Raw genomic sequence first — 22235 nt, forward strand, 5'->3', positions numbered from 1 at the left:
TCAGAACCATGATGTGACACAGATATGGTGCGGTAATGCAAAGCCATAAAACTATTGTTGTTTGAAGCTGTGGCTGGCTTAAATAGGTTAAACATTATTATATGTCTCTGTTTGAAACATGCTATCTTTCCATTTTTCTTGTTAACTAATTCTTTATAGATGTAAGGACTTACTGCAGACACACCTAAATATGACTAACCATGTCCCTTTTAAGATGTCATATGTTAACAAAGGCCTACATTGTTTTCAGTTGTTGAAGGCATTTAAATTGATTAAGCAGAATTGAAAAATAAGACAAATATGTTATATTGCAGTTATGTAATATTTCCACATTTCTTTGTTGTCTGTGTTCAACAGCACACACCAGTCATGGAGTTCTACAAATGCGTGACCCTCTGGATATCCTGCTTGTGCCTTGGGAATTGTTTGACTGACAAAGCCAGTTCATCCACTCAGGACAGTCAAACAGGGGATAATTTTATCTCAGGTGAGTAATCAGCGACTGCATTAGTCTTTGCAGTTGCAGAGTAAATTTTTTAACAGTACATCTGTCAAGCCAAAATTCTAATGACAAGTTGGCAGTCACAGTACGGGTGTTGGTGCCACATCTTAGTGGGTGTGCATGCACTAAATGCGGCGATGCTGAGAATAGTCCAACTGGCATTCTTCATTAAGCTCTGTCCTCCAACTTATTCTAGATCAACCCCCTCCTAGTTAAACAGAAGGTAATTGATCTAATGTCTTGTGAAACAAATGAGCAGGTGCTAAAGCAGTTTACTATATTTGAGTACTTAGCCCCAAGATATTGTACTATTAAGGTGCTAAAGCAGTTTACTATATTTGATTAGTACTTAGCCCCAAGATATTGTATTATTGTACAAAAACAAAAAAGCCTTATGCCTGTGCAAAGTCAAAAACTCATTTTAAAGAGTTTGTTCAAGTATTACTTGTTACAGTAAGGTACCAAGTTATGGAGGGATTTAGACATTATAATGTATAACATGACAAATTTCCTAAATCATCAGAATCCTCAGATGTTGCTTATGAAACTTACCCAGGACTCTGTGAAACACTGATTCAGTGCTTGTACAGTTGCAACTGTAACAGCAGTTGTAATTATTCAAGCCTGCCTCATGCTTTCAATATGTCTGTAGATTATTATCAAATCAATATTTGTGGGAAGGCATCACCCAGCAACAACATACAGGTGTCAATGTCTTGGTTTTAAAATGGTTTCTTGTTATAGAAACAATGTTAATGTTAACGTTAATATTAAAATGGTAACTTTGTCATCAACAACCCTTCTCTGCAAACTTTCTAAGTTAACCTTAGTTTCTACTTCTTAACAGTGTGGTTAAACACCGTCATTGCTCAGGTTTGTCCCAGTCACTTGTATGGCTTTTGAATGAAAGGAAGTTTTATTAACATGTTGCGACAGACCCTTGAGGCCCCGCTGTGGAAGAAAAAGGTCACTATCCTTTCCTATGATTGTTAGGACTTAAAGAGTAGGTGAAAAGTGAGATTGTAAGAAATGAGGGACAGTTGTGAAGTGGCAAAGTTGAGGCATTTGTTCCTCATAATTGCAGATACTAAGAAGGATCTTCTTCTTTCATGTCAGTGTCTAATCTGGTGCCTCTGTGGTTTGCAAGCCAAATGAGAAATGAGGGCATTCTGGGTGTGTTAGTCTTGCAGGTGGTAGCTTTGAATGGCATAACTGTCCTTTTTTTAAGGCGGTGAATGTGAGTGAGAGAGTGCTTGAAAATCTAGTTTCCCTTTTGGTATGTGGCTTTGCAGGTTTGTCTGAAGCTGAATTGTTTGTTCAGTGTAGCACGATGTAAAGGTTAACACATGCTTTGCATTCTTTTTGCTGTTCCATTTTCTGCTTTGTCATTTTTTTTGCACAAAACATCAGTATATATGGTACAAATTGGTTTGAGGTGGAATTTCACCCTGTCACTGTCAGAACCATGAAAACAACATTCCTGGATCTGTTTGAACAAGTTTGTGGTTAGTGCTAAGATTGATGGTAGGGTAGTGTTAAAGGACAAATACATGATACAACTCATTTATAAAAGTAAGCATTTCTTTTCCTGCAATCACAAAGATGGTTCAGAAAGTGTTCTGAGTATAGCTTAAAACTTCATAAACATCAAATTCCTAAAAAACGTAACCATATTACCTTATTGGCACTGCTCTTTTACACCACACATCAACTTTTAAATTAAAACTTCACCCAGATAAGTGTTGGATTTAGTCAGAAATAGGGTAAACATTAGATTCATAATGCTAATTCCCCAGACAGTATAATGCAATATACATTTATTTTTTAAATACATTATCCTTTCTCTTGATATAAGGTACACTTTTGTGAGCTCTTCTTACTGTAGTTTTACAGATCACTTGTATGGCAGGTAGACCACTGTGCCATTGCGAACAGTTTAAATAAGTGTATGCAGCTCATGCCAAACAAAGTTTCCTCTTTGTGGGAGCGGCAGTTTCTATCTCTGATCTATGTCACAGGATGTGTTATTCCTCAGGAATGAGAGGGAACACACATGGCAGACGCTGTGCACTACATAATTACCTGTTGTTAGATTACATAATTATACATCCTTGAAACACATTTCTAAAAATAATCAGGGGGCCTGCATGCCATTTCCATGCTATTTAAAAATAAATGATTTGTAAATCAATACATGTTTTAACCGTATGAAAAAAGGGAAATGAAAATTCAGTGCTACATCCTGTATTTGGTTTACGTATTTGAGTTTAAGTGTCATCCTCATATTGAAACACAGTAAATTTGTAATAGCTCTGTTTGCAGCTAAGCAGTTTTACAGTTCAGTAATCAAGAGTAAGAAAGTGTTGGGGAAGCAATCCAACGGAGGACTTTGCTTCCACCAAAGGTCAAAAAGCCTTCAGGCCATCACATGTTTGAGTTAAAAGAGTCATTATATTAGTGAACAAACACAATTATTTCAGTCAATGCTACAGGCAAATATGCGTGTCCAAAATGTGGTGAAATGTATTACATTGTTACCGTCAACCTTTTGTTGGAACAATATCGAACAAGAATATATATATATTAATGTATATACTGTATAGTGTATATATAGAGAGAAAGTCTATATATATTTATGTATATATATATATAATGAATGTTATTGTTATCAAAATGTCACAATCATTTTCCTTCAAAGAAAAAAAAACAGAAAAGACAAGCTGAAGCTCTTTTTACACTGATCTTCAGGAGTTTGACCATCTTTTTTGGTATTGTAAAACCTGCATAGGATATATAAAGGTGAACCATTATGGTGTTTATGTACAAAATAAAAACAGCATAAACTAGAGTTTGATTATTTTTTTCGTTACAAGTTATCGACGAAACACGTACTGTATTTGAAGGATTCCGTAACACCATTTTGAAAACGACTCCTCTGTTCCTTCAACAGATTTCTGTCGAATCGATGCGTTGCTGTGTAAGGATGAGAATGCACTGCTGAGCTTTGAGGCCATTCGTAGTATCCACAAGCTGATGGATGATGATGCAAATGGCAATGTAGACGTGTCAGAGACGGATGGCGTAAGTACCTGCTTTCCTGAAGTTTGATTATAATTGCCATAAGTCAGATTGGCATAACAGTGCTGGACAAAGTCTTGATTTTAAATCAATTGATTTGAGTGATGCATAAAAACAGTGTCAATTGGTTATTTGTTCTCTACAGTGAGGCCATTTGCAATTCATAGCATAAACACTTACTGCTCATTGTGGTTTACACTAAAACAATGGGTCTGTTCCTCTCTACATACTGTCCTCTTCTGAAGCATTCTTTTTGATTTTATTTTTCTATTTATTTTTTTATTTTTGCAAAACAGCATCACCGTAGAAGCCGCTCTGATTTTAGAAAACATACTTTATGTGCAAATAGGTCTGTGAGCCTAAAAGTACATCTAGGACCGTGACTATATTCCTGCAATCATAGTAGTAGAGTAGTAAGAATAGTGACTATATTCCTGCAATCATAGTAGTAGTAGTAGTAGAGTAGTAAGAATACGATTTGTAAAACACTGATATTTAAGTTAACCTAAACCATGTCCATATTAGTTTTCAGACCACTTAAGGGAAATTGGATAATTTTCTACGGTACATCCCATAATCTCTTACAGTACACAGTGGTCTCTGGTCCAAGTTGTTCAGACATGAGAGAGCAGTACTTTTCTTTTTTGAGAACTCCAAGGTGCCTTAGTGGACTACCAAAGTCTGGGTGGAAACTTTGTTCTACTGCTTTTAAAAAAGACTGTAACACTGGGCTTTATTAACAAAAGAGATTTAAACTTTGTGAGTGAGTTAGAGAATGTCTTACTCTCATAAAAGATGGTTCACATGCAATCACATAATCCTCAGTGTGTCATAGACTGTTTTGTGACCAGAACCCATTTCAATTGTCACTGTGCAGTTCCTGAGAGAAGATCTGAACTACCATGACCCGTGGGGAAAACATAACAGCTTCCACGGTGATGACCAGCTCATCAGTGTTGAAGACCTGTGGAACACATGGAAAGGTTCTGAGGTACGTCTCTAAAGGGTTTTTTTTTTGGTTTGTTTGTTTATATGAACCAACTGTGGTGCCACTAACAGGCTTTTATTTGAACTGTTTTTGTTTTTATGTGGTGAACTGAGATGTTTTAATTTGGGTACTCTGTTTTTAAATGGCCTTCTCTGTTAATGCTAACAGTTATGCTAGCTCTGTTGGTTGTAATCGCCAGACTGGAAGAATTGTAAGTGGGTGACTGTGTTTATCAGACAGACATTATCCCTATTTCACTTTGTCATTGCCCAGCAAGAGAGCAAACCATTTGATTAGATGCCTTATCAGGTAAAGTGCTGAGAGTACTTATCAGTTCCTGTCAGTGGCAAAGCAGATGTCATTAAGTCTGTCAGCACACTATTCTCACCACCTCCTTCCTGCCTATCTCCCCTGCTCCTTGAGTGTGTGTGCTTCCAGAGCACAACTCACGCACTGTAGCTCTTATCCGGTCTGCCGCTCATGTTTTTTCACACCCTTTTCTTTGGCTGCTCAGTTTTTTGTTTTGTTTTTTCTTGTTGTTGTTGAGTGCCCTTTGTTTTGGCAAAATATTACCTCATCCTGCATTGCAGCGTTTTTCACAAGTCTCTGAGGGTTTTAGAGGAAAACAGGTTTTTAGTAAACAGACAACACATTATTCAACTCGGAGAATCATCAACTTAGTGTTTGCCAGAAGCTTGTGTATTGCCTCCAAGCCTTCCTAATGTTTTTGTGTTGTCTTCATGCTGTCCTTAAACTCTACAGCTTTGCTTACTATGAATGAATTAGTGTTGGTATTTAAACCACAGTTAGGAAGGGAATCAAAGCACATGGAATCACCTGCTGAATAGCTAATGATTCATACTTCTTGCTTTTAAGTCAAAAAACCTTTTCAGTCATCAGCAACTTATAAAATTATCAGACACAATAAAGGAGAATTTTCAAACATCTTATGTTGTTTTTTTTTTTTTATCTTCTCAGGCTGTATATCAGGTGCATTTTCTACTTTTTTTTTACCCTAGATGCAAGGAAGGAGTAAAGTATCAGTGTGCAAGAGTCAGACTAAAAAAACATGACATTGGCTCGTCACGTTTGTTCTTGCAATGTGGTTTGTCTTGTGGTAGAAAATTGGATATGTTTTTGCTCTAGTATCTTTGAGTACATTGACCCAGGGGTCATATCTGTCCCATTCAGCTGCAGCCTTCTCCTTTCCTTTCTTCTTCTCCTGGTCTAGAGCAACACAGAAGAATCCTCGGACTACTGTCAGTTGCAGTTGTGTCAGCATGAGTTCCAGAAAATGGTCATAGGCTTTTGACAGGAAGCTTTTTTTACTTTTGACTCTAATTAGATACAGTCACCAAATCCTTCCAAAGATTCTGACAAGATGTTTTCTTTTTTCAAAATGTTTGAATCTCCAGTGACAGGAAACCGACTCAAGGAGTTGAGAACGTCTCTGAACCACTAACACTTTGTGAAAACTCTTTTGCAGAAGCCGTTTGCAGTTTTTGGCTTCAAAATAAGATTAGGCCTAAGATAAGCTCCCGTGAATGCCTACCAACGGGCGTAAATTATTTTGGTGACTATGAAGGGTTCCGTTGATAAGCCAGTTCACGTACTCAGCATAGAGATACTATTGACAAACAACTGGCTGACAACAACTGGCTATACAACCTGTACTAATGGGTAGTAAGTCGTGTATGGGACTCATTTATCCTGTGAAATTGATATCTTCACAGCAAAATGAACAGAATGCAAATGCACCACTTTATCAACAATCTTTCAATCACCATTAAGAATGAAAGTGAACTGTGACCAAATATTTATGGTGTCATTGTTGTCTGCTTTTCCCCCAGTTTATAACTGGACAGTGGACGAGGTGGTGGAATGGCTCATTGCATACGTGGAACTGCCTCAGTACGTCGAAGCATTCCGTAAAATGAACTTCAATGGAAGTGCCATGCCAAGGTTAGTAAAGTATATTTGTAGCAAGTTGTGTGCAGTTATGTTTTATACCTATTTAAGCTAATTTTTAATTTTTTTTTTATTACCTATTTAAGCTAATTTTTAATTTTTATTATTACATTTGTTTTTAAGGATGAATAAATGAATCTGCATATATTGAAATTCTAAAAAAAAAACCACAGATGTGTTGTTGTAAAACACTTGAACTAAAGCATCAGAGCTTAAAATACTGGACTGTTTCCAGTTCCACCTATATAAAATAATGCATTGAGGAAATCACATGGAAGCAGAACTTTTTATTTCTGACTAACTTTTTTTTCCCAAGGATCGAATGTAAGATTATCTTATTATCTGAAAGTCTTTTTCTTTTTTTTGACTACGGACTCATAATTAATGGCATCCTTTGCTCTTTCTTCCTCGTTCTTTCAAAATGACTGCATGTCTGTTCTCTTTCAGACTTGCTGTAAAGAACACCACTCTCACACTGTCAATTCTGAAGATTCTGGATCGCAGCCATGTGCAAAAGTTGCACCTTAAATCTTTGGACACTGTACTGTTTGGACCTCCACTCAGTATGTAAACCTACTCTGTTTTTTTTTTTTTTTGACCTCCTATTGCAATTTTGTTGAATAACTCTATTCATTTTTGATGAAACAGGTTCATTTTTAAAGATAGCTTTAGAGTTAATTACCATTTTTCCAGCCAGTTTTATTTTTTGTCCTAAATGTGATCTCTTATAACCACTAAAAGGAAATAAGCAGGAGTTAAATAAATAAAAAAAAAACCCTGATTGCTTAGAAATGAATAGTCTGACAGTTAACAATTATCACACCACGATCTTTGATGCTAATGCTTTTTAACACAACTGCCATAGGATTTACTGGACAATTCACTTACCTTTAATGACCCAATCTAAAAACACTAAATAGTTCTTGTTACATTGTTACTTTTGTTAGGATTTGTTTATTTACTGGTATTAACCCAGAGTTATGCGGAAAAATATGTGGGCTTTCTCTTTTTTAAATCAGAGAATAATGAACTCAATATGAGACTGTTGAGTTATGTGTTATGAGTCAAAGAAATGGAAAACAATTTGCAAAACCTATTGAAGACAGTCATCTACATTGAAAATGAACTGTAGGGTGGAATAGTGTGTAGGGGTCTGTGTCTGACATCTGTTATTGTGGGGGCGGGGGGGTGCTTTGTTAGTCACATCCTAAGAAAGACATAAGCAAGGGTTGTCTGGATTTGACAGCCTCTCGAAGCCAGTGAGCTGCAGAAACAGTCAGTCCCACTGACTGAATGACTGCATACAGCAGCATAGTTTCAGGTCACATCTCATGAAGTATTATCAGCCTTATGTGGAAAGCTGGGTAATAATTAACCTCAGGACCTTTGGTGGCCAGTCCTTTCTAGAATGGCGGTTAATTAAATACGTATCATTGTAGTCTTTCCTAGTATTGGTGTGAAGCAGTGAACATTTTTTTTTTTGATTAATTTGATCTGTTTCTTTATCTCTACGTGGAAACCGTGGTTGACATTTGGGGTTAAAACCACCTGGTTGTCAGAAGAGAACTGTTAAAATAGAACTAGCTCTTTTCTGTAGATTTCTATGAAGAACATGTACAGATACTCCCATATCCTGTACATCTGGTGTTTGTTTCACATTTTCTGGAATGGAATTACAGATAATGTAAATAAGCTAAAATAATTAAAAGAAATACAATAGTTCTAAGCTAAAATGTTTTATGTTACCCAAAGAACTAACTTTTAAAATGCAGACAGCTAATTAATCAGCAAAGAATAAGACAAAAACAATTTAGCCTTGAAGAATGAGTAAAAATTATTTTCTTAACCTTTTATATAATTAGAAAAATCTTAATCATTAAAAAACATCACAGGATAAAAAAAAAACTTAATTTAAGTTAATTTCCTTCCCTTTTGTGACCACCTGTGACAACACTGCTATATTTATTTCAGGCATCTGTAATCTTAATGCAGTTAATTAGCTTCACCCAAAAAGACTGTGTTTAGTCCTAAATGTGATGGATTTTTAAAATTCAAATCTAGCTGATGTGTTGTCATTGTGTTGTTCTTCTGAGTAAGTAGAGGTGGTTTTACTGCACTGTACATTTTATGTTTGCCAGCTTGTTACTATGAACCCAAACCAGCGGCAGCTGTTCTAGGATCTTCTCTAATGAACGTGTGTTTGTTCTGGACTATGTAAGCAGGTATTCAGGAATATACACACACCTCCTGAAAGATGAATTAACACAAGCCTCAAACCACAGTCAGGGTTCAGAAATCATACAAATGTAATTCACATTAAGAGACGTGCGGCATCAGCTAACACTTAGTTCCGCTCATCATATGACGTTTAACCTGCACATACAGAGCAGCCACTGGTACTACAGAACTGTTAGCTGTCAGATTGTATTCTTCTTATGTGAAAAGGAAATTCACTTGTTGAATATGTGCAATCCTAATTTCACTTCCTTTCTGTCTCACTCCAGGAAGTAGACCTCATGATTTTGACATGTCTTTCCTTCACACTCTTTTGCAGGTTTTGCAAAAAAAAAAAAAATAAGCAAAAGAAAACAACAGAAAACATGCTTCCCTTTGTGAAGTTCGCAAGGCTCAAACTCCGCCTCTGTGCCAGATGCTGCAAGGCAGTTTTAATTTTTAGTAGTTTAGTAAGTTTAATTTAGAAACATAAAACATAATCATGGCTCCAATTGAGTGAGAAAAACTATTCTTTATGGTTAAAAACAAAAAATGATTGCCTGCAGCTATGATCTGAGTACAGATGTTTGCTAGGACAGAGCAGCGATTACGACTGATAGTAGAGTGTTGCCTCTGTTTGGTGTTATTTGCATGTTCTTCAATGGCGGACTGAAATAGACTCAGCTGGCTTTATCACGGTCTGATGCTTCCGACCTCACTCACGGCAACCGGAACTTCTGCTTCTTACTCAATTTGTGTCACTCCACTAAACATTTGTAGTATGACAAGGCTACTTAAGTGCAAGCTTGACACCACATCCTGGTGTCGTTAGGAAAGCTTTAAGCTTTTAACTGTCTGTTCTATAAGAACCTGGCTTTAAGCTTTTAACTGTCTGTTCTATGTACTGTCTGCTGTATCTGAACGGTTGTGTCTGAACAAAACATGTAATATTTATTATTCAATAAAATATTCAATTTTCTCTCTTTCTACAGTGAATAGACACAACCACTTGAAGGACTTCATGCTGGTGGTGTCGATTGTCATAGGCATGGGCGGCTGCTGGTTTGCCTACATCCAGAATCGTTACTCGAAGGACCACATGAAGAAAATGATGAAAGACCTGGAGGGTCTGCAGAGAGCTGAGCAGAGTCTACATGACCTACAGCAGAAGTGAGGGGTTTGCCCACAGTTCAGCACAGCCACACTTTTGTTCTCTACACACAATGTTATGCTCACATAACACTGTTTATGATAATAATTATAATCACAACACTTTTTACCCCCTTTGTTAAACAGCTAAGTTAGTAGCTCTTCAAGTCTTTGAAAAAAATATTTTAAAAAAATGCAGGTTGGATGTTGTAAGCTAGTAAAGCCACATTTCGACTTTTTCGTAATGGGAAGTGACATGGAGTGACAGTTTATTATCCACTGTGTGTGACAGACCAAAGCTGCTTTTATACACTCTCTGCAGCCATTGTGTACTGTACATAAAACAGAGGAGCTAAATGTGCAAGTGTCTTAATCTTTGGAACCAGACATTGAACAGACATCTTCCTGCCTACAGTGTCATACAAAGTCCATGTCATCGCCATTCTAGCAGTACTGTAGTGTTTAAAGAAAAGACAGCCAGTGTCTGCAGAATTTACAACAAGCTAGCATTGATTGCTAACCTTATCCAGAGTTCATACTGTATGTTAGCGTAGCAGAAATATAATTAAGTACGCTCTTGCAAAAACGGGGTTCCCATGTGTCCTGGAAAAGAGGGAAAATAATTTTCCAGTCATGGAAACATGTCAGATGTCTTGGGCACACTTAAATGATCCCAGAAATGCTTTTTTTTCCCTGCTTCTCTCTGGATTGAGAATGAATGCAGAAACGTAAAAAGACATGATCTTCCATGTCTGTCATACTGGGACAAAAAACACCAGTGCGGTTTTTGAGTGCTTTAGCAAACAAATGTGCTGTAAAATTCAGTTACCACCAAAGTAGTAATTGCATTTCAACTGTCAGGGGCACTTTTCAGGAAGTACAGCTTGTCATGGGAAATTGTGTGAGTGACCATTTGAGTGCCGTTTTCTGTTAAAGTAACAGCCAGAGTAACGGCTTAGAAAGGACTGCTGGTCGTCACATTGTTCTAATGGAATGGGATGCACTGCTGTTGCAACCTCGCATTCATTCCATCGTTTGTCCTACAGGCAGGTTTCCTAAATTAATTATACACAGTGTTTATGTTGTGTAAACACTGTGTATAGTTAACAGCAGCGGCTGCAGTAAGAAAAAGGTTGGGTCACTGTGGATATGAGAAGCCTCCGGGTAAAGTCATCACGATCATAGTCGGCCCAGAGAAGTCAGTCACATGCACAGACTTGCTCACTTTCTTCCAACATGCAGTATTTCACTTGCACTCTGAGTGTACTCTGGCCTCTGAACATCAGGCCATTTCTCCCTCGGAGATAAATTGACTTGTGATTAAACATTTAAAAATAAAGTATTCCAAATTTAGTCAGAGTACGTGTGAGTCGGAAGGTTGTAGCTAATAATAACTGAAGTTTATAAGACAAATCAGATTTTTTCTTGGTCTAGTTAATACCTCAAAGAATGCTGGGAATGTTGTTTCAAGCACGCACCATCTCATTTGGTTCCTTTCATGGACACCCAAACAGTTTCATGTAATACAGGCTAGCTCTGCGTGTCTATTAAAATAATCCCGCTTTGGGTTCTCAGTGATGTGGTTGTTTTAATGTTGCATTACAATAAAATATTCCTATATAATAAAAAGTCCTTTAGTTATTTTATGCAAAATCATTCACAGTGTAATTAATTTTTAATTTTTTATATATTTTTTGTTGAATAATGCTGCCTTAAGGCTAGAAATGGTTGTGTTGTAGTTAGGAGTGAAAACGCTCCTGATGGCTGTTTGTTTAATCAAGTTTTAGTTCAACATTAATATTTATTTTAGAAAATTTATAAGGCAGTGCACTGATGAATACTAACCAAGAGCCATTAGGGTTCTATTAAAGACACAATGATAAAAGTCTGTCCTTTTGAAAGGCTGCCAGGTCAGTCTGCTTGTTGGGTCTTATCTAATGTGCTTTCACCCGTTGAAACATATTCCTTTTTATCGTTATTCATTATTCACATCAATTAATCTAATTCACCTCTGACACTTCTTTCTCATTAAGCTCGTCGTTTCTGTTGCATTTTTGCTTCGTTGATTAAACCAGCCTGCTTTTATTGGTTTTAGAATCTCACTTTGTGCAGTGATGTGTTTGTCCATTGTGTCATCTGACGTCTGTTAGTGGTAGATGTGTGGGATCTTGCTTGTTTTTTGCGGATGCCGTGTGATGTGTCAGTTTTATAGTGATGTGTAACAGCTTCTCAGTTGATAGTGTGACGTAAGAAGGCAGACAAAAAGATCACATTTTCAGTGGAAGTTCTTTGTTAAAATATCTTGTTTAGTAAAGCATTTTTTTTTCAACAGATATTAAGTTGATGAGTAAATTTATGGTCGGCATTGGTGATAACAAAACAGATAAAAGCTTTTTAGAAGCAGATATTAAGCCTTGTTTACACAAATAAAAAAATAGCTGAAATTGTGAAAAAAAACAAAATTAAATTTCTTTTATCTTTTAGTGTTTTTATTTTTACAATGTTAAAGTTTCCCCTCCCTGTCACTAATGTTATTTAGTTTTACACATCCTACGGTAACTGTGTACACGCTCACACCGTGTTGTTCAATGTGCACCTGTCAGACATGCAGGCATCAGTCAAATCAACTGTTGAGACAGTTAGGAACCTGTTTTAATTCCCAGCCAGGTCAGTCAAGCACAGTGTCTGTGTGGAAAGTGTGCTTTGACATGTTGTAGGTGAGTGTGAGGAGCCAGGAAAGACTTAAAGTCTCCCAGCACCACATGCTCAAGGAGGTGGGGGAAGAAAAAAGCATGTCCTCTGTCTGTACTCACACATTTCTCTCTGATCCCTGCTGCCAGCTGCTGTCTTTCCATACCTTCAAGCAGATCGTGTGGTGGTATCAAGTAGCCAGGCCCATTCATGGCTTCCATGTAGGGAGTCGGTAGGAGGAGTCTTGGAATAGTGCTGGGTTTCCTGGGTGCCTTTTATGACACTGACCCTGTCTTTGCCCCCAATTTTGACATGACTCCTTAATGCCATGAGTCCCAGTGTGGAGGCGCAGGTTTTGGCAAAGGTGGTGATGACAATCTTTGATGATGTAAATTTGATTCTATTTGGTCCCACAACGGGGGAAAATCCACTGATTTGTAATGTTATTACCCTAATGCAGAGAGGCGATAATGTTTTAAATAATGTACAGTGGAAGTATTAGGCAAAAGCTATGACTGTGGCCAGGCTGGGGAATTGGAAACTAGTGACTTGACGTGTGAGCTTAAATGGTACCACACATTCTGACTGCTTAGACTGATGAGATGCAATGTTGGAATTCAAACATCTGTGTGACTTTTCTCTATATGAGTACTGTATATAAATAGAAAATAGCACAAATTGCCAAGCAAGTAAAATATTAGTTTACTTTTCAGCTAGGTAGAGGCTAAGGTTCGAGTTGGCCTTATAAGTTAAGCGTATCCCTAATGATGGTTTAATATTTTGTGGTAGCCCAATCCAAGTGCGTTTTGGTGAAACTGTTAAACAGTGTATATTTCTGAGTGGTCGGAAACTGGCTGAACCTGACTCAGACAAAGGTCTAACTCAAACCCCTTCAGAGACAAAAGAGAATCCACACAGAGATTAATAAAGGAAGTCCTGACATTGCAATAAACTCTGGCTGCTGCTCTTTACTCTGAGCTCCAAAGACTTCAGAGACACTGTGTCTGCATCCGGTGAGCCCTGCAATGCTGGTCAGGTGAAACATCATTTGGCAACTTCTCACTGAGGCTCTGCCAGTGCTTTTGAATCTTAGATAAAGAATGGCAAAGGTCAGGGTCAAAAGCATTAGTGGGACTGCAGAGCAGCCACATTTTCCATAGCTGAATGTCTGGATCAACTTTCAGTCCTCTGCCCTTCTGTGCTCCCGCTGTTATTGTGTTTATCCTGGTAGAAGCAGAGCGTCGCTCTCTAACGACTGAGAGATGCTATTAATTTTTGACCTTCAGTGAGAGGTGACCTCTAGGTTTGTGATATTTGCACTTGGAGACTGTTCTGTAAATGCTTGAGTGAGGTTGTTATGGCAACACCACATCACCAGCAGGATTAAAGTAACCTTTTCTAACCACAGTCAAGCAAAGCTGACATTCCCTCTTAGGTCAGATCTGCATGGATATAAAATGTTGTTTCAACTTTTATTTCCATCCAAACTCAGAGATCAAATTCCTTGTGCACTTTCTAATTGATGTTGAGCAGAGCTGTAATTATGTCATCAGTGACGTGCCCACTCATTTATAACAGAGCTCCATTTTAAGTCTAAAAATAGCCTGTGCACAAACCATGTATGTTCTGTGCACTTATGGAGCACCGAGGACCTCACTGTACTGTTCTAAAGTTACACCACAGCTGTTCCACTTCTTGGCCGCGCTCCCCCTGATGTCAGTTCATTGTGAGCTGCTGAGCAGCTGACCGCGTCTCTTTTGTTTTATACGCCTTAGTCATTGTTTCCGGTTATGCGTGACTTATGCAAATCCGACATGCTCTCCCATTACCACTGTCTATAATGCACACACATTATTGGACTGTATATGCAATCAACAACATGAAGCTAAATATTATAAGAAGATAAACAAATGTCCTTCGTCTTGTCTTTTTTTGTTAGGCTGCAAATTGCCCAGGAAGAGCACCGCTCTGTAGAGGTGGAGAAGGTGAACCTGGAACAGAAGCTAAGAGATGAGATCAACACAGCCAAGCAGGAGGCCCAACGTCTGAAAGAGCTGCGGGAAGGCACAGAAAACGAGCTGAGCCGACAGAAGTACGCGGAAGAGGAGCTGGAACAGGTACGGACCCACAGAAGACATATGCTTTCTCAAATAATCTTCAAGGCAAATTAGTGGGACTTGTATCTGCTCACATTGTATAATTCCTTTGTTGGTTTGGGATTTTATTGTGTGTTATTTTGCAGGTGCGCATGGCATTGAAGAAAGCCGAGAAAGAGCTGGAGTCTCGAAGCAGCTGGTCTCCTCCTGAATCTCTTCAGAAATGGTTGCAGCTCACCCATGAGGTTGAGGTGCAGTACTACAACATCAAGAAGCAAAATGCTGAACGACAGCTCATTCTAGCAAAAGAAGGGGTAAGAACTTCAAGTTTAAGGAGGGAATCTTGTGTTGTCAGGCATAAGTAGTATTAAAGGAGCATTCTAAAAAACTGAGTGAAGGCCCCAAAATACCAAGGAACATGGCTTTACCTGCACTTTCATACCGCTTTCCAGACATTTGGCTAGCACACCTTCACTGCTATTAATTATTTTAAATTTTGACAAATATGTCCAGAGCACCAATTGGCAATTTCTATTCATGTTTGCAAGAAGAATTGAGTTATGGCACTGCACTCCTGCTTCTTTCTGCTTAATTACATAATACAATGAAATAAATGTTATGGTCATTAATGTTTACCACTCTAGACATAGACATAGTTTAAACCGAGAGTCCGTTTATGATGTTGATAAATTTGAGATGAATGTTTGAACACGTGTTTGCACAGGCAGAGAAGATAAAGAAAAAGAGGAACACTCTGTTCGGGACTTTCCATGTGGCTCACAGCTCCTCCTTGGACGATGTGGATCACAAAATACTGGCAGCAAAGTAAGGAGATCTCATTATAAAATAATCAGTGTCTATGACGAATTAATTATTGAGAATAAATTATAATTCGTCCGTGACTGTCATTTTCTCAGACAAGCTCTGGGGGAGGTGACGGCTGCTCTGAGGGAGAGGCTTCATCGTTGGCAGCAGATTGAAATCCTCACAGGCTTCACCATCGTTAACAACCCCGGCCTGCCGTCGCTGGCCTCAGCTCTCAACCTGGACCCCGGCTTTGTAGGGGGCAGAGCGACTCCTCAGCACTTCATCATGACAGACGACATGGACGACTTGGAGGAGGATATCGTGCCTGGAACTCTGCAATGTAAGAGTTCAACAGAATCTGTCGGCCCAGTTGGGACTAGCAAACGTACACCTAAACACTCCAAGACCCTGCTGGGGAAATCCAAAAATCAGTATACATGACAATTTGGACCCTTTTTTATGATTTACTTACATTTGTCATCCCTGTGTCCTTCCTGGTGCTGGAAGTGCCGAGGGTCATGTGTCTGTGAATGAGTGTTGTTGTACAGTTGTATAATATGTACCATGTAAAGTCACATCAATTGATTTGTTCTTGGACACTTCACCCCACTTGAATGCCTTCTGTTAACTGTGCTCATTTTGGATAAAAGTGTCAATTCTTTGGCAACTTAAGACTCGTGTGACTTTTCTCTGGAACATGAACCGTTGTGAAACACACACCTGTTTTTAACATGTCTTAGCAAGTCTTAGACTAACATGGATTAGCATGCTGTGTAGCTACCGTAAACTGTTTAACTACAAACATTTACTACAGTTCTGGCATTTCTGGTTCACATGACACTCCAAATATTGCAACATTCTAACAGCTGTCTTTTTTTCTATAGTATGTTTAATTATTTTTTTCAAAATCAGACTTCATAGTCTACATAGACGCGTGGCCTTTTATACAAGGCTTCTGAGCAGTAAGATCTACTTTTGTTTACATCAATAGGTCCCATGACCTACTCCTTTATTCAATAGCACAATAATATGTCTGAGCTGCCACTGAACTGCTACCATAACCACTTATCTCTCACATGCTTTAGTATGTCAGGTAGTCAACTATGTTATGCAGCCTCCGGTTACGATTTGAAGTTAAAAATGAATCTGTCAATTTAAAAAGTGTAGGTAAAAGTTGTCCTGTAGAGTCCCTCTGCAGCAGCTGTAGTGAGTAAGTCTTTTTGATGGACATTAATTGCACTCCCTATCTCACCCGCTTCTCTCCCCCTCCACTGTCTTTGTGGCATTTGGCTCCCACTGCTGTTTCATTGGCCTAACTGCAGATGGCACCAGACTGCTGGAGCGGAGAGCCAGTGACCTGTGGTCCTTGGGTTCAGACTGTCAGCCCGTGTGGAAACAACCTGGTTGGCCATTTATTCATGCTCCCTCAGTTCAGCCCTCAGTCTGACACCCCTCTCTGACACCCCCGTCACCTCACCCCTGACTTACAACCACACAGAACTGTGATCCTTTTTGAACAGTAGTGTGTAGTACAGTAGGTAGACACAAGTGAAGTGAAGCTGAAACATCCTAACAAAGCTTTGCTTCAGTTGCTTGTCACATTTACTCCCTCTTATCTTAACCATCACCCCCTCCTAGGTGTTCTCTCCATTTCTCCCCTCACTCTTTTCACCACCATGTTTATTCTTAAGGGCACATCCCTCCATTATAGTGTCAGTTATTGTCAGTAATCTTAGTTTAGCTGATTATCTGAATGTGGTTCTACTGACTCCCCCTGCAGCCTCCCTCCTCTGTCAGACTGTTTGTATTGGTTGATAATGCTGTTGTTTTGTGCTTACAGCTCCCAGTATGATGTCCCTGCGCCAACGCCACATTGACCCCCAGCTGGCCATGGGCTCCCAGAGGTTGGTAGAGAGTTGCCTGTCGGCGGGGCAGCAGGGAGAGGGAACCTCACAAACAGCCAGATCTAGGGCTCGTAGATCCCGTAGCCACTCGTTTGGGCAGCTAGAGTGTCTCCCTCTTCCTCCTCTTTCCTCAGCTTTGTCTCACCCCAGCGTCATCTGTACCGCCAACCCGAACCCACAGTCCCTGTCCTCTCTGCTCTCATCTTCCTCCTGCCTACCCGGCTCTGTGGGTGGCAGCGTAGCCTCTCATTCTTCCCATTTATATCACAGCTCTTTCCAGCCCATGGACCCCATTCCTGATTTCTCAGACGTCTCCCAAGCACACAACAGCCTCGGGTACCAGTTTCTTTCCATTTTCCACACGCATGGGCGTGTTATATTTTTTATTTATTTATTTTTTGCAGTCATCAATTTTAACCCTTATCATTTATTATTTTCCAGCCTCTTCTTTGTGAGTCAGTGCTTGATGCTTTATTAAGTTTTTCTTTTTTTCCCCTTTTCTGCTCCTATGACACATATTGCACCGCCCTACACTGAAAACATTCTGCTCTTCCTTGCTCGCCTCAGTGTTCCTGCCGCTCCATGCTTGCTCGACTAACACGTGTGGATTTCCAGTACCTGGCCAAAGTGTCCATGGCTTCGTAGGAATAGCCTAGATAAGCCCAAGCATGAACCTTGCATCCTTTTTTCCCCCCACATATTTTCTAATTTGTGCTTTTTTATCCCTCCCACAGGGACCTGAATCGTTCCGACTCTGACTCCTCCCTGTCCTTGTCCCAAGTGGGCGATCGATTGTCTGCCTACAGCTCCAAAGGCCACCTGATTAAACCCACATCTCTCATCCACGGGCTGCATGGTCGAGGAGAGGACAGCGTCTCATTGCACGGCTTCACCCCCAACGGTGGGAACCGCATACATGAGGGCAGCCCCCCTGAGACGGTCACCGACAGCCCCCTCCTCATGAAGAAGCTGTACGGCATGGAGCAGTCGCCCAGCCTGGGCGACATCAACAGCATGTCGGAGTCCTCCCGCTCCCTCAGCCCCAACTCCACTGAACCCGACACGCCGTCGCCAACAGGAGGCCAGGTAGGTCTGTCCAAGGGCAACAGCCGCATCCCACAGCTGTCTTCCAAGAAGAGCCCCCTGGAGGAGGACAGTGGCTCAACAGGAGAAGAAACAGATTCCACTGCCAGCCGCAAGAAACACACCTTCAAGATCTTCAAGAAGCCGAAGAAATAAGGGCTGTCTGAGTTGTTAAATTGTCTGACTGTATTCCTCTGGTGTGGTTTGTTGGAAAAAAAAGACACTTGGGGGTCTTTACAGTAGAATGACGGCACAATTACAATAGTTGTTGGTGCGTCTTTGTGTAGGTGTGTCACGGTGTACGACGCCTTCTTTAAGAAACTGGACTGTAGGAGCAAAGCAGCTGCTCTGTTTTACAAGGTCACTGGGTCAAATGGGTGGATTTGTATAATGGAATGTAAGGTACTATTTATTCTGCAGGTAAACTGTGCCGCTCTCAGCGCTGCTGTCCCGGTTGGGTTTTTTTTTTCTTTTCTTCATTTACAACCTATAACGTTTTGCATGTCTTCTCTCGTTTTTGTTGGACTGATAACTCGAATGCTTTAATGTTTGCTCGGTTCTTCTGGTCTACCTGCCTTGGCGACACTCGATGTTTCTTTGATAACTACCTAACCGCTTAGCCTTGGAATCCAAAGTGAATGTTCCCTCCTTGAACTTTTACCCAAGTATTTATTCCTTTTAATATATTGACCGTAAAATTATTTTTCCCTTCTTTTTTCCCCGACCCTTGTTGCAAGAACAAAAACACATCCAAAAAAAATCATCATCAAAGTGAAAAGTAAATAATCAGATTTGTTATTTGCCTCAAAATGTTTTACGCTCTATTTTAAATGATTGTGGTGTAATTATATTTGTACAGCATTGTGTTGCACACACGAGCATGACATCATCTGTTTTACGAAACATAGTCGAACACAATAACCACGCTTCTCAGCTGCAAGATGACTTAAACATTCAGTTTTTGGAATTTTTGGTGATGGTTTTAAATGTTTATTATATGAGTAGATCGTTTAAAGGTTCAGCTTTGAGCTTATGCCAAAGTTAATGCTGACTTTTATATTGAGCTTTATTTAGTTTCTCACTAATTAATGACAAAAAGTTTGACTCATTCAGGGTCCTTGTCATCCCATTGTTACCAAAATCAAAAACCTCAACACAATACATGTGTTTATAAACTATACAAATATTACATACAAAAAATGTTAATAGCACATCTGTATCACAGTGGATAAAAAAACTAGTAGTTTATTTATACCTCTGAGAACTTGCGCACCTGATCCCATTATTTCATGTTTTACTTCCGTTTATTTTTTCTTCTTCTGTGAATGAAATTATACAGAATGTATGATTCAGTTTAGCACAGCTTTTAGTTGCAAAGCCGTACACACTCCCTGACTTGAGTCTTCGGGCTCAGCGGCAAGTTGCTGTGATAATCAGGAGCAACCTTCGGCAGCATAGTGGAGTATAACCTTGGCTGTAATCTTTGTCTTTTTAAGTCAAGACTTTTAACGAAGCCTCCATGTGATCAGACACAGGCTTCAGTTTGTATCGATACTAGATTTCCTACACGTCTGTTCATGCAGTGGCTGACGTTGCTTATTTAGCGTTTATTCAGAAAAATGTATCCTTACAATCCTTAAAGTTTCAGTCTAAACTACAGCTATTACTACGTGGATGGTGATTTTTAAATACTGCTTGTTTTTGACCAGTGGGTGGAGACCTTGTTGTCATCTGCACAGAGCTGGATTTTAACCCAGACTCACGCACTAGACAGCTCACACATGTCCTTTTTACGCTATGCCAGTCCCACAGTCAACCCTAAAAAAATGAATTTATTATTCTGATGTTTGTCTGAAGCCAAGGCTGTAATATTTAACCTGTCCTGTGTCTTGTTAGTTCTCTTTTGAAAATGATTCGGGAGAAAGGAAGAAAAAAAAAAGTTTACAGCTGTCTCTTTCTGGGGGTGAGCATTGGTAAGGGCTAAACTACAAGACAAAAACCCTCACTCTGTAAAGGGCAGAAAATAATAATAATAATGTAAGTCAATGTCTGCGGACGCTCCAGAGAGCAGGTCGTTCAAAGTCTTTGTGCCAAATTTCCACTCATGTCTTTGTGGTGTAACAAGCAAACAGGAGAAAAACAACAACAACATCACGGTATAAACTGGATTTCCCAAATGTTCACACATCTCTCTGCACTCGTACTGTTCAGTCTGTCGCCAGTACTTCCTGTCGGATCACCGCAGCAGTGCCAGTTTACAAAGCGCCGGCTTCAATCGAGCACTGAACTATGCATCAGCAGCTGTTTATTAATGTAGTCATGGACATCCAAAAAAAAAAGACAACCAAAATGTGCTGGAGACGGCAGTTCAATTTATTCTGCTGCTGGTCCAAATAACCCATCTATATATCATTATAAAAACCAGCTCTAAAAGAAAAAAAAACGTTTTCCTAAAGTTACTTTTCTAAGGTGTTGTTTGTACCTCTTTTGCACGACAGCTGTAACTGTTCCATGCCAGTGGAATGAGTGGGTGAGCGATTGTGTGTGTCCGTCTGCACCCAGTACAATGCACTGTAACGTTGATGCATGTCAACTGCCGTTTTCAGACCTATATTGGGTTGAAAGAGTGGATCAGCCCGAGCTCCCCGCTCTCGTACGGTTTTTCTTTTCCTCATCTTTGAGCTTCTATTTATGAAACGCATACAGTATATTTGTACAGAGAAAAATCCTAATTTTGCATCTCCTGTGATGGTCCAGACTTTTATCCAACTTCTGCATGATAGCAATAAACTATTTTGAATGAACGTTGGGCTGATTTTCATCTTATGTATGCAACATGATGCAACCTGATGCAGCTGACGCATACGTTTTTCTGATGAGAAGTGAGAGCTTCACAGGAAACTGTTAAACGTAGAGCAGCCAATGAGAGGACAGAGTAACAGAGGTTAAGAAACAGAAAGTACAGAGTCAGTCAAGCCATAAAACTGTCTAGATGGTAAACCAGACTGAACTAATCCAAAAGCTGGAGTTTTTGGATTAAATGACCGGGATGACTGAGAACCTACACAGACTGAACTAACCAGTGAGTAAAGTAGTCCCAGAATGCCTCTTGTTGAGTGTTTTTATTTATTTTTGGAATTGAACCTTTAATTCTCTGGCAAGCTCCAGTTACAGCTGCCATTCTGGTCAAGAAGTTCAGTTTACTGCAGGATTATACCTGAATAACAACTGTAAGTGTCATAAAATGCCAAAACAAACTTGTGTTCGGTCAAAAAAAATTAAAACAAAACACTTACAAGATTGAAAAACTGGTTATGGTAGTTATCTTAGGCCTATTTACACGTGCTAAACAAAAGAAACAAACATAAATGTCAAGATGACATGTTTCTTTTTTGCGATAACTAAAACGTATTAATGATGAAGTCATAGTAAAGAAGCTGTAGACAGTCAAACAGGTGTATCAGGCTGGTGTCTCTGTCGACGTCACTAAGCTCCGCCCTGACGGAACTGCTCAGTTTATTAAAGCTGGGTGGAGTGTCAGGCTGGTAAATATTTACCAAAGCCTCCATGTGTGCAAGGCGGAGCAGGATCACAGCCGGATCTTGTGGTGTGTAGTCTTTTCTTAACTTTCAGGTCACTTTAATGGAGAGATTAATGAAGACTCTGTTGGACCATGGATTACCAGACTCTGTGCAGATACCTGTGTCACCTGGTTTGTCTCAGTGTGAAGGTAAAACGCTCCTTTCTCCCTTTGG

At 39.5% G+C, this 22235-nt stretch overlaps 1 protein-coding gene across 1 annotated transcript; it reads left to right on the top strand.

The window, feature by feature from the left end:
- Positions 1-358: 358 nt before the first annotated feature.
- On the top strand, positions 359-20819 carry stim1a (stromal interaction molecule 1a). The gene is made up of 12 exons (XM_025054927.1): positions 359-487; positions 3453-3583; positions 4458-4575; positions 6419-6530; positions 6984-7099; positions 9743-9920; positions 14530-14707; positions 14833-15000; positions 15411-15511; positions 15604-15833; positions 17334-17397; positions 18132-20819. The coding sequence occupies exons 1-12, from the start codon at positions 370-372 to the stop codon at positions 18634-18636; spliced, it is 2019 nt and encodes a 672-aa protein (XP_024910695.1). The 5' UTR covers positions 359-369; the 3' UTR covers positions 18637-20819.
- Positions 20820-22235: the final 1416 nt, after the last annotated feature.

This window comes from Cynoglossus semilaevis, chromosome 4, assembly GCF_000523025.1.
Source record: "Cynoglossus semilaevis isolate Cse_v1.0 chromosome 4, Cse_v1.0, whole genome shotgun sequence".
NCBI lineage: Eukaryota > Metazoa > Chordata > Actinopteri > Pleuronectiformes > Cynoglossidae > Cynoglossus > Cynoglossus semilaevis.